This window comes from Salmo salar, chromosome 10 (genome assembly GCF_965601325.2).
Source record: "Salmo salar chromosome 10, fSalSal1, whole genome shotgun sequence".
NCBI lineage: Eukaryota > Metazoa > Chordata > Actinopteri > Salmoniformes > Salmonidae > Salmo > Salmo salar.
In genome coordinates this window covers 66,269,873-66,283,503 of record NC_138300.1, presented here as the reverse complement: position 1 = coordinate 66,283,503, position 13,631 = coordinate 66,269,873, and the positions used below count along the sequence as shown (strand labels likewise).

At 42.2% G+C, this 13,631-nt stretch overlaps 1 protein-coding gene across 4 annotated transcripts in view; it reads left to right on the top strand.

Annotated features, from left to right (window-relative positions):
• osbpl5 (oxysterol binding protein-like 5) overlaps window positions 1–13,631 on the top strand; it is a 165,611-nt gene that overhangs the window by 148,354 nt on the left and 3,626 nt on the right. For all 4 annotated transcript variants that reach the window (XM_014123859.3, XM_014123857.3, XM_082957122.1 and 1 more), the window contains 9 exons: window positions 2,736–2,832; window positions 3,021–3,119; window positions 8,137–8,234; window positions 10,762–10,851; window positions 11,369–11,505; window positions 11,605–11,784; window positions 12,137–12,272; window positions 12,523–12,637; window positions 13,072–13,174. In XM_014123859.3, the coding sequence (XP_013979334.3) occupies window positions 2,736–2,832; window positions 3,021–3,119; window positions 8,137–8,234; window positions 10,762–10,851; window positions 11,369–11,505; window positions 11,605–11,784; window positions 12,137–12,272; window positions 12,523–12,637; window positions 13,072–13,174 (1,055 nt within the window). The remainder of the gene's footprint in view (window positions 1–2,735; window positions 2,833–3,020; window positions 3,120–8,136; window positions 8,235–10,761; window positions 10,852–11,368; window positions 11,506–11,604; window positions 11,785–12,136; window positions 12,273–12,522; window positions 12,638–13,071; window positions 13,175–13,631) is intronic.

Below are 13,631 nucleotides of genomic sequence, written 5' to 3'. Positions count from 1 at the left end.
ACAACGTCATAGCGGTATTCACGTTCATACCGGCACACCGCCCACCCCCACTCACTATTGTAAGTCACTCAATATAAGAGTGACTGCTAAATGACTAAAATGTAAATGGTTCCACATCGCACTCGGTGCTCTCTCCAGGATCTGCTTTACTACACCGGAGTGCGTTCCCGTCATGGCAGCTGCCCCATCAGTGGTCACACCGATGCACCCATCTCAGGCCAATCCCACGGAGCCCAGGCACTTATCCATTGTGTTAAAGACATACTCTGTGGTGGCGGTGGGCAAATCAGCTCCTCAATGTTATTTTCCCAGACGTGTGTGTGACATAGACATGGTTAGCCACATCTGTGGATTCATCAAGCTGCAGTGCGTAATGGCCATTTGCACTGATGCGCTCTGCCTGGCGCGTTATGTCCTCAGACATGTCCTGGATTCTCCTCCTAATGGTGTCATTGGATAGGGGTTAAATTTGTTGGCGGCTTACTCTCCCAAGATTTCAGTGCACATATCAATCACAGCAGGGAGAATGAGATCCTCGGCTCTGGTGTGGGCTTTTTTGCACTTAGCAATGCGCTGGGCCAGAAGGCGATGTGCGAAGTGCCTTTTCTTGTACCGTGCATACGTTCTTCAGTGAATCTTGTGAGGCCTCCAGATATTGACATTTTCTTAATAAAAAATAAAAAAAAGTCAGCTGTCTTTGTGGCTTGGATGCTTGGTGTCCAGGTGCCTTTTCATTTTGGAGGGTCTACACCCACCCTGCCTTTTCTATATATGTAAAACCATATTTGATGAAGTCGGGGTCGTATTTTCTCTTCTTGACAGGGACCAGGGAGCTGCACGTTTTATAAATGTGTCCATGATTTTACTCTGACAGCTAGCCTACATGACTTAAGTGAAAGCTAACTATCCACATGTGCAATGACTGCAGAACACATCTGCATAGTTAGCTGTCAATCAAGCTACAGTTACATGAAAAAGTTTGTGAACCCTTTGGAATTACCTGGATTTCTGCATTGATTACTCATAAATTGTGGTCTGATCTTCATCTAAGTCATAATAATAGACAAACACAATCTGACTAAACTAATAACACACAAACAGTTGTACTTTTCAAATTTTTATTGACGACATTGACTGACATTTATTGAAGACATTCACAGTCCAGGCTGGGAAATGTAAGTGATCCTCTGTTAACGACTTCTCCAAAATCTATTTGGAGTCAAGTGTTTCAATTAAGGAGATGAGATTGGAGGTGTGGGTTGCACAGGTGCCCTGCCCTTTAAATAAAGGCACACAAAGCCTGGTTACTGACAAATCTGTTCTTCTCCAGAAAGATTGGTTAGTTTGAACCATACCTCGATCCCAACAACTTTCACAGGACCTTAGAAGACGCATTATAGAGATGCACGAAGCTGGAAAATGTTACAAAAGCATTGCTAAAGACCTTGCTATTCATCAGTCCATGGTAAGACAAATTGTCTACAAATGGAGAAGATTCAGGACTGTTGCTACTCTCCCTCAGAGTGGGCGTCCTGCGAAGATCACTCCAAGAGCACAAAGGGCAAAGAAAGTCTGTGTTCATGTGTCCACTATCAGAAAAACACTGAACAACAATGGTGTTCATGGAAGGACACCACGAAGGAAACCACTGCTGTCTTTAAAAAAAAAAACATTGCGGCACGTCTCAAGTTTTCCCAAGACCACCAGGATGTTCCACAATGCTTCTGGGAAAATGTGCTGTGGACAGATGAGACAAAAGTTAAACCTTTTGGGAAAAATCCACAACGATATGTGTGGAGGAAAAAACGAACAAAGATTTGTGTTTTAGAATGGCCAAGTCATAGTCCTGACCTTAACCCAATTGTGATGCTGTGGCATGTCCTGAAGAGGGCTGTGCAATCAAGACAACCCAGAAATATTGATGAACTTAAACAGATTTGTAGGGAGGAATGGTTAAAAATGTTGTGCAAGTTTTATTAGCAGCTACAGGAAACGTTTGGAGGAGGTTGTTGCTGCTAAAGGAGGATCTACAAGTTACTAAATTCAAGGGTTCACTTACTTTTTCCAGCCTGCACTGTGAATGATTACTCAATATCTTCAATAAAAATGTGGAAACTGTTTGTGTGTTATTAGTTTAGTCAGATTGTGTTTGTCTGTTATTGTGACTTAGATGAAGATCAGACCATATTTTATGAGTAATCAATGCAGAAATCCAGGTAATTCTAAAGGGTTCACAAACCTTTTTCATGCACCTGTAGCTGTCAGAAAAATATCTGTATTATCTGATTGGACGTGTCACATTTAAAACAAAAGAATGTTGCAGAATTACATTTTTATTGGATCAGTGTGTATGTCGAGAAATGTCATTTCATTGGATCAGTGTGTGTGTGTGTGTTGGGTGAGAATGTTATTGTATTGGTCATTGAGTGTGTGCAGCGCAAGAACCCTCAGAGTCCGAACATAACTAGCCATTTTACTACTGCGGACTCGCTGCACGTGTGAAGTGAACAACAATAAGCGGTGCACAGTGCATACACACAAGCAGTGCGGCGGTATCCTTTCAAAATCAACATTTTGGTATGGCGCTTACCTTAAAAAAAAATATATGTTTTATTTATTATTTTATACAAGTCGTGTGACCCCTTAAACTCCTCCAGCGGCCCCCATGGGGGTCGTGACTTCCCCAGTTGAGAATCACTGCCCTAAATAGCACACTCCCTATCTTTCTATCTCAGATCTCCCACCACCCACCGATCTCTGCCTTCTACGTCTGCAACAAGAAGGACGGCTTCTATATCAGCGGCAGCATCTTGGCCAAGTCCAAGTTTTACGGTACGCTGGCTTATTTGCACACCACAATCTTTGTTCTTGTGCAGTCAATCTGTTATGTCGGGAATTAAATTGAGCTTCATGGTGTTTTTATCTACTCTATGCCTAAAGGTGTCTATGAAACAGATCTTTACAGCATGAACAGATCTGGGACCAGGTTGATGGGTGTAAATTCTAATGTCCTGTTCTAGGTAACTCTCTGTCTGCCATACTGGATGGCAGGGCCAGATTGATGCTGCTGGGCAGGGATGAGGAGTACGTCATCACTATGCCTTACGCCCACTGTAAAGGTACTACTTTTTAAAAATCCATCAACGGTCTTTCTGGAATCTAAATATCTCTGGTTTTCTGAGCAACTCTTAACATTGAATCCTTAATTGCTGCATCCATTTTTGGGCTTATGTATATTCATATCGTTAATAAAAACAATGAACATGAGCTTAGTTCAACAGTCGTACCCCATCAGAACCCAATATAAGTAATTCTAAACAAATACTGTATAGCAGTGTCAAACAAATTTTTCCCCGGGGGGCTAATTCAGTCTACAACATTTCCTCGGCGTAAACATTTGCAAAGGATAGTCCTCTATTCATCGTTTTTGGAATTGTCAATACTCCCTGACTGTCTAGCTTTACATTTCTGTGATTTATTAGCGAGCTGGACACATTTAAGAAACTGTAAGACTGTATGTCCGTTATCATTTCTACACAGTGTCGATTTGGTTTCAGTCATTTGAAAAATACAGTGCATTCGGAAAGTATTCAGACCCCTTAGCCTCTTGAGCATCTGATCCCGTTAGCGGGATCAAAATCCAGCGAAAAATCATATCGCCAATTAGCATTAAAAAATTATCATAATTTTTTACAAAAATTAAAAATATTTTTTTTTTTTTTTTATAGATACACCTCTCCTGAATCGACCCACGTCGTCCGATTTCAAAAAGGTTTTACAGGAAAAGCAAATCATTAGATTATATTAGATGAGTCCATCGTAAAAAGCAGCTTCATAGCCATTTTCCGACCAACCACTTCCATCACATATTATCAATAAACAGCTAAATGTAGCACTAACCTTTTACAAACTTCATCAGATGGCACCCCTAGGACATCATGTTATACAATGCATGCATTCTTTTGTTCAATAAAGGTCATATTTATATATAAAAACAGCATTTTACATCTCTGTCTGACGTTGACTACCTAATTTCCCCTCAAAAGCGTCCCGGTAAACAATGCTACGTTTCAATAAATTGCTATACTATAACGATTTTTTAAATGTATATTGTCAATCTAACATTTATAGATGAATATCTCTTGAGAACACCCGTCATACCAGATTTTAAATTAACTTTACTGGGTAATCACACTTTGCGATAAAAGGAGATGCGATACTCAGAAAATCAGCTAATATACAGTGCTCGGCGCCATCTTGGATGCAACAGTATGAACCATCTCATCTTCAATAATATTGTCAATAATCGCCTACCTTTAGTTGTCTTCATCAGAAAGCATCCCAGGTCCACAACAGATGTATTTTCGGTCAAAAAGTCCATACTTCACGTTCCATTAGCCTGATGTTGGTAGCGCGTCCTATGGCTCTCTCCAAACGCAGCTCTGCACTTCATACTGAAAGCAATCCTCGCGCATGTAGGTTCGTTCAAACATGTCAAACGTTGTATAAAATAAATGTTCAGGGCCACTAACACCAAGAGAGCCAATAAGATTCGAGGGGGATGATTTCATTGCCTTTAAAACCGTTTCCAAAGGTGGGGGCAGACATGGCCGCCGGCGTCATAATGGTGATGGCCCATCCCCTGTGACCAATTTCAAACTCCTGTCATTCACTGAGTTTTGACTCTATAAGGCTCAAACCACTGTGAAAGGACTGGCGACATCTAGTGGAAGCAATAGGAAGTGCCAAAATATTCCTAAACCCCTGTGTTTTTCAATGGGATAGGTTAGAACTCAATACAACACATCAGGTATCCACTTCCTGTCAGAAAATGTCTCAGGGTTTTGCCTGCCAAATGAGTTCTGTTATACTCACAGACACCATTCAAACAGTTTTAGAAACTTTAGAGTGTTTTCTATCCATATATAATAAGTATATGCATGCCCTATCTTCTGAGTTTGATTAGTAGGCCGTTGAAAATGGGAACGATTTTTTTTCAAAATGCGCTGTGGCGCCCCCTATCCTAGGGTATCCTCAAGAGGTTAACTTTTTCCACATTTTGTTACATTACAGCCCTATTCTAAAATTGATGAAAAAACATATTTTATTTAATCAATCTACACATAATAACCAATAATGAAAAAGCAAAAACACATTTTTAGAAATGTTTGCAAATGTATTACAATTAAAAAACAAATACCTTATTTACATAAGTATTCAGACCCTTTGCTATGAGACTAGAAATTGAGCTCAGGTGCATCCTGTTTCCATTGATCATCCTTCAGATGTTTCTATAACTTGATTGGAGTCTACCTGTGGTAAATTAAATTGATTGGACATGATTTGGAAAGGCACACACCTGTCTATATAAGGTCCCACAGTTGACAGTGCATGTCAGAGCAAAAAACCACGCCATGAGGTCGAAGGAATTGTCCTTAGAGCTCTGAGACAGGATTGTGTCAAGGCACAGATTTGGGGAAGGGTACCAAAACATTTCTGCAGCATTGAAGGTCCCCAAGAACACAGTGGCCTCCATTCTTAAATGGAAGACTTTTGGAACCATCAAGTCTTCTTAGAGCTGGCCACGCGGCCAAACTGAGCAATCAGGAGAGAAAGGCCTTGGTCAGGGAGGTAACCTAGAACCCGATGGTCACTCTGACAGAGCTCCAGAGGTCCTCTGTGGAGATGGGAGAAACTTCCATAAGGAGAACCATCTCTGTGGCACTCCACCAATCGGCAGGAGGGGCCGCGTGCCCTCCTCGTGGCCGGACGCCCGCTGGGTTCCGGCCTGGCTCGACCGCGGGCGCCGGCGGCGAGCCGGCCGGCCAGCGTCCGCGGGGACCGCACCTCCCGGGAGCTGGGGGGCAGCGCGGGGATGCAGCGGCGGGCTGGGGCTGCAGGCGGCCGCTTTGCTATTGTTTCAACAAGGATTGTAGTTTTAACACTAGAACTGCTGTGCCTCGATGGACTCCTCTTCAAGTCATTCTGACTGCAGCATTCTAACAGTGTAATTAATATATTTCATATATGCTATTGTAAAAATGATTTGTGTTTATGAAGGCCTTGGGTGACAGAATAAGATTTTTATTTTATTTCAAATAACAGTAGCATTTATTAGTTTGTTACTGTAGGCTATATATAAAAACTGAAAAACACATACGCAAACATTGGTTTTAAAAACAAAATATTAGTGGAGGGCCTTTGTTACAACTATGAAACAGAAAGCATATGTGTTGGAACAAGGTAACAGCTGCTTTTTATAATAAAAAAATGGAAATACCTCAACCACCAAGACGTACGGTCAATTGATGAAAGCACCAGTAGCCTAAACATCATTATAAGCACCAAGTGGACTTGCTAAATAGTGAAACTGCACAAAAGAAATAATGGCATTATAATGAAAGTGTTGATTTGATTCAGCATGATAATGCACGACCCCATGTCGCAACGATCTGTACACAATTTCTGGAAACTGAAAATGTCCCAGTTCTTCCATGGCCTGCATACTCAGACATGCCACCCATTGAGCATGTTTGGGATGCTCTGAATCGACGTGTTCAACAGCGTGTTCCAGTTCCCGCCAATATCCAGCCACTTTGCACACCCATTGAAGAGGAATGGGACAACATTACACAGGCCAAAATCAACAGCCTGATCAACTCCATGCGAAGGAGATGTGTTGCGCTGCATGATGCAAATGGTGGTCACACCAGATACTGACTGGTTTTCTGATCCACTCCCATACCTTTTTTAAGGTATCTGTGACCAACAGATGCGTATCTGTATTCCCAGTCGTGAAATCCATTGGTTAGGGCCTAATTAATTTTTCAATTGACTGATTTCCTTATGAAGTGTAACTCAGTAAAATCTTTGAAATTGTTGTATGTTGCGTTTATATTTTCGTTCAGTATATTAAATCATTATTTATTGAAGTTCTTGTCTCTTATCAGCATTGAAGATCTGCTAGCTAGCTACAAGCCAGTGATTTGTTTAGCAAAGCAATGTCAAATTAATATATTTATTTGAATTAACACCTGGGTCAAAACATGAGAAAATAACGACCAGCCTGCTTGGGTAGCAACTTAAGAATGCAAAAGTTGTCCGATGTGGGCCTGGAGGCAAGGGGAAATAATGGCAGTGAGTGGCCAGTTTGAGAGCTCACTCAAGTTATTGGCAGCCCCTAACATGGAGAACCGAAAGTGCTAGAGTGCCATTTTAGCTGGCTACGATGTGAGTGGGATGTATTCTCAGCCAAAGATGCAAGCACTGGCTGTCACCAACCAGCACCAGACCATGGACAGTTCTTCCCATCGTGTGCCATCAACAGAAACATCACTATTAACATCACAAACTATCTTTGTTAGCTTGGACTCGCCAACCATAATAGTTGTTGCCTATGTAGGCCTATTAGATATTTATTAAATCATTACTTATGGAAGTTCTTGTCTCATCATTATTAAATCTCTGCTAGCTAGATTCCAGTGATTTGTTTAGCATAGCAACGTCGAATTAATCGAATTAACAAATGACCAACCCGCTTGACTTGCACATTCAGAATGCAAAAACAATTTTACTCGTTAAAATGTTAATGAGAATTTTTTTTTTTGTAATATTTGTATATCTATGTTGGCAACCATTTACTAAAAGCAATATTGCTTGAGTACCCGGGGATTATCGTGTGATAATTCCCTCCGAAGGGCTGTTCCCAGGCCTCGGCTTTGCCTTGGGCCTAAGAACAGCCCTTAGTCAGGAGTTATAGCATGATAACCTTATTGCTTAAACACCCAGTCCCCTTATCTGATTATCAGCTGGGTCTGAAAAATAAGATTCTCTTCCTCAATGTGCAGCGAATTCAAAATAGATGAAAAGCCGCAATTATCAAGCATTCTTATTTTGCATAACCAAAAGGCCTACTATTTAGATGGGTAATCGAGCATGGCCCATTTACTGACTGCTTACTTTCTAAAGTGTATACTTCTTTCTAATTGCTTTCTGTCTGAAGTGGCTTGCCTTGTAGCTCCTGTATTCACACTGTTGTTCTGACTCTGTTGCATTCACTGACCTTTTATATGGTTCATGATAGGAGTGTTTCTATGTGTGTGTGTGTGTAAATGTTGCTCCTTGTTTCTATATTAGGTATTCTGTATGGCACCATGACACTGGAGCTGGGAGGGAAGATCACTATTGAGTGTGAGAAAACCAAATATGTGGCAGAACTGGAGTTCAAGTTGAAGGTATGTGTGTGTTTGTTGGTGTACTTCCTAAGTTCGCATCTTTTCCATGTTGTACAGAAACATAAATACAAAATAAATAAAAACATACTTTGGTGAAACAACTGTGCAGTGAGAGGGAAAAGAAAACTAGAGGCAGACCATATACAGTTGAAGTCGGAAGTTTACATACACATAGGTTGGAGTCATTAAAACTAGTTTTTCAACCACTCCACAAATTTCTTGTTAACGCTAGGTTTGGCAAGTCGGTTAGAACATCTACTTTGTGCATGACACAAGTAATTTTTCCAACAATTGTTTACAGACAGATTATTTCACTTATAATTAACTGTATCACAATTCTAGTGGGTCAGAAGTTTACATACACTAAGTTGACTGTGCTTTTAAACAGATTGGAAAATTCCAGAAAATGATGTCATGCCTTTAGAAGCTTCTGATAGGGTAATTGACATAATTTGAGTCAATTGGAGGTGTACCTGTGGATGTATTTCAAGGCCTACCTTCAAACTCAGTGCCTCTGCTTGACATCATGGGAAAACCAAAAGAAAACATGCGCTTGACCCCAGAAGAAAATATGTGACCTCCACAAGTGTGGTTCATCCTTGGGAGCAATTTCCAAACACCTGAAGGTACCACGTTCATCTGTACAAACAATAGTACGCAAGTATATGGGACCACGCAGCCATCATACCGCTCAGGAAGGAGACGTGTTCTGTCTCCTAGAGATTAACATACTTTGGTGCGAAAAGTGCAAATCAATCCCAGAACAACAGCAAAGGACCTTGTGAAGATGCTGGAGGAAACGGGTACAAAAGTATCTATATCCACAGTAAAACGAGTCCTATATCGACATAACCTGAAAGGCCGCTCAGCAAGGAAGAAGCCACTGCTCCAAAACCGCCATTAAAAAAGACAGACTACGGTTTGCAACTGCACACAGTGACAAATATCATACTTTTTGGAGAAATGTCCTCTGGTCTGATGAAACAAAAATAGAACTGTTTGGCCATAATGACCATCGCTATGTTTGGAGGAAAAGGGGGAGGCTTGCAAGCCGAAGAACACCATCCCAACCGTGAAGCATGGGGCTGGCAGCATCATGTTGTGGGGGTGCTTTGCTGCAGGAGGGAATGGTGCAATTCACAAAATAGATGGCATCATGAGGTAGGAAAATTATGTGGATATATTGAAGCAACATCTCAAGACATCAGTCAAGAAGTTAAAGCTTGGACGCAAATGGGTCTTCCAAATGGACAATGACCCCAAGCATACTTCCAAAGTTGTGGCAAAATGGCTTAAGGACAACAAAGTCAAGGTATTGGAATGGCCATCACAAAGCCCTGTCCTCAATCCTATAGAACATTTGTAGGCAGAACTGAAATAGCGTGTGCGAGCAAGGAGGCCTACAAACCTGACTCAGTTACACCAGCTCAGTCAGGAGGAATGGGCCAAAATTCACCCAACTTATTGTGGGAAGCTTGTGGAAGGCTACACGAAACAACGTTTGACTCAAGTTAAACAATTTAAAGGCAATGCTACCAAATACTAATTGAGTGTATGTAAACTTCTGACCCACTGGGAATGTGATGAAAGAAAATAAAGCTGAAATAAATCATTCTCTCTACTATTATTCTGACATTTCACATTCTTAAAATAAAGTGGTGATCCTAACTGACCTAAGACAGGGAATATTTACTCGGTTTGTAATGTATGTAAACTTCTGACTTCAACTGTATCGTTTCACCGACTTTATAGGCTGATATTGTCCTTTTAACGATATATCGATATCATCCGATAATTCCACCGATAACCTTTTATTTATTTTTTAATATTGGTTATCTGAACACTTGTGGCCATGATGTCATTATTGTCACAATGTAAGAAATCAACATTTGAAGCATATTTCTTGGACAATTGCTTTTTTGGATAGCAATTTTTGTGGGAAAATTTTACTTTTTAATTTCCCCGCTATAAAACAGTACATCAGCAGATAACAGTTTGTCCCCAAAAATTCGTAATCGGTATCAGACCCAAGAAAACCCATATCGGCCGGGCTCCAAAAAAACAACTGAATCGATTGTAGGCAGCTTCTCTACCAAACAAAAGTTATTATTTTATGAATTATATTTTATGAATTAAATGAACTAGCCATTGCATGAAAAGCAAATAGAAAGACAACCGGTAAAGGGGCAAGAAAAAAACTGGGGTGAGTGCTGTGACAGTTGGTTATTATAACTGAGATTGATGGGGTTCGTCCAAAAGGTACTGTTTACAATGTTTTATTATATTTAAATGTACTGTTAAAGGATGTGTAATATATAAAATGACCCGGTAGGATTCCATCCATGCATGGAGACAATGCTGCTTGTAAAGGCAATCAAATGAAATCCCGGTCTAACTGTGACACATGGCACTATATCATTACATGCGGTAGATTCAGATCAAGTTGGCTCATAAGGTCTAGGATCAGGGTTGTTCTGTTCTTGCTCTAGTCACCTGTAGGGGACTGTCTTCTCTCTCTGTATTGTAGCCCTTCCTGGGAGGCTCCAGCAGTGTGAACGTGATCTCGGGAAAGATCCGGCAGGGAGACGAGCTGCTGGCCACTGTGGACGGACACTGGGTAAGAGTACATGCATGCATCTCTCTCTCCCCTCCCTCCCTCACTCTCTCTTATGTGCATGTGCTATCACAATATCCCTCTCTTTCTTTCTCTCTCTCTCTCTCTCTCTCTCCACACACACACACACTATATCCTCATCTCTCCCCTGTTTGTTATTGAAAGTGCCTGTGTGTTGTTGTTGTCAGGAATGAAAGGTGTTTCTCCAGGAGGAGAGGTCAGCAAGAGGTGTTCTGATTGGATGGATGGATGGATGGATGGATGGATGGATGGATGGATGGATGGATGGATGGATGGATGGATGGGTGGATGGATGGATGGATGGATGGATGGACGGACGACATACAATAGCATTGGCAATGTACAGAAATAAGGCATATGTGTAAATAGCACAAAACATATTAAAGGTGTGTGTGTGTGTGTGTGTGTGTGTGTGTGTGTGTGTGTGTGTGTGTGTGTGTGTGTGTGTGGTGTGTGTGTGTGTGTGTGTGTGTGTGTGTGTGTGTGTGTGTGTGATCAGGATGGTGAGGTGTTCCTACAGGAGAAGAAGTCAGGGCAGCAGGAGCACCTGTGGAACCCCACTCCAGAGGTCCGCAGCACCAGACTGAAGAGGCAGGTGGTACAGCTGGATCAGCAAGGGCAGTTTGAGTCGGAGAGGTAAGGACACACACCACCACAGTGTTCTGTCTGCAGGCTTTTACATACATTGGATGGAAGCTTTGTTAAGACCTTTGTCTGTCTATGTGTGCCTTGCAGGCTGTGGCAGCATGTGACCAGTGCTATAGTGGACCGTGACCAGAACCAGGCAACCCAGGAGAAGTTCGTACTGGAGGAGGCTCAGAGGAATCAGGCCAAAGACCGTGGAGACCAACCGTGGCGCCCCAGACTCTTCAACCTGGACTCTGTCACCAACGAATGGACATACATACACATAGAGTATGTACACAGCACACCACCAAGTGGACACTCACACACACACACACACACACACACACACACACACACACACACACACACACACACACACACAGAGTATGTTCACAGCACACCACCAAGTGGACATACACACACACAGAGTATGTACACAGCACACCACCAAGTGGACATACACACACACACACAGATAGAGTGCGTACACACACACACACACACACCAAATGGCATTACAAATATAACAGAACTAATACAGACATTGCATCCACACTGGCACACAAACCCCAGAATACATTTCCCCACCTGAAGAAGCTGTGGTATGTATGTGAACTTTCCCTCCCTCCCTCCTCTCCAGCACGCGGCCGTGGGACCCTGAGCGCTGTCTGGTGCAGTTTGAGAAGCACGGGGTGATCCAGACCAAGGAAAAATCACAGAGACGACATAAAGGACTGGCGTACAGCCGCGCCTCAGCCTGGGCTTGCCAGCAGAAGGTAACAGAGAGAGACACACAGATGTTCCCTCTTTCCATCTTAGTTTCTTTGCCAAACTGACTAGTTCTAACCATAGAATTGCAATTAGACTGGACACTCACCGCAGTCTTCTGGTGTTTGTGGACCAGTTGCCAAATTGGGTATACGCTTTACAATAGTCTGGCTTCAATGTGTAGTTTTGTGAAAATTGGACATTACAGGTGTGTGTGTGTGTGTGTTTGGCGTGGTCGTGCGTGCCCGTCTCTCTCAGGCCCAGGTGAATGGGAAACACAGGAAAGGCAGCAGCCAGCCGTCTAGCTGCAGCCAGAACACTGAGAGCAGCAGCACTACACCTGAACCTACACACGAGTCCTCTGATAATGAAGGTAAGACGCACACATTCACCACGTCAGAACCTACACACAAGTCCTCTGATAATGAAGGTAAGACGCACACATTCACCACGTCAGAACCTACACACGAGTCCTCTGATAATGAAGGTAAGACGCACACATTCACCACGTCAGAACCTACACACGAGTCCTCTGATAATGAAGGTAAGACGCACACATTCACCACGTCAGAATCTACACACGAGTCCTCTGATAATGAAGGTAAGACGCACACATTCACCACGTCAGAACCTACACACGAGTCCTCTGATAACAAGGGTAAGTCAAAAACACTCCCACTTGCTCACAGGCATGCATGTACACACACACACACACACAACCCATGATGCCCATACATCTCACCTTGTCTTATCCTCAGACTATCAGTAAACCAAACATAGATTTTCTCTCCCTTGTCACATTACTAGGGTACCTGAGCCAGTGTGCACGGTGCAACAAGGAAGTGAAGGACATCGCCCTCATAGAGGCCTCCATCGCATCCATACAGAAGACACAGCAAGACATCCAGAGGTAAGAGAGCACACACATATTTTAAACTTAAAAGATAATTTAGCAGACGCTCTTATCCAGAGGGACTTACAGGAGCAATTAGGGAAAGTGCCTTGCTCAAGGGCACAACGACACACATACCGTGTCTTCGGAAAGTATTCAGACCCCTTGACTTTTGACATTTTGTTACGTTACAGCCTTAATCTGAAATGGATTAAATAAAAAAACATATTCAGCAATCTACACAATACCCCACAGATTTTTAGAAAATGTTTACAAATAAAAAATAAAAACAGAAATACCATATTTACATAAGTATTCAGACCCTTTGCGATGAGACTTGAAATTGAGCTCCGGTGCATCCTGTTTCCATTGATCATCCTTGAGATGTTTCTACAACTTGATTGGAGTCTACCAGTGGTAAATGACATTGATTGGACATGATTTGGAAAGGAACACGCCTGTCAATATAAGGTCC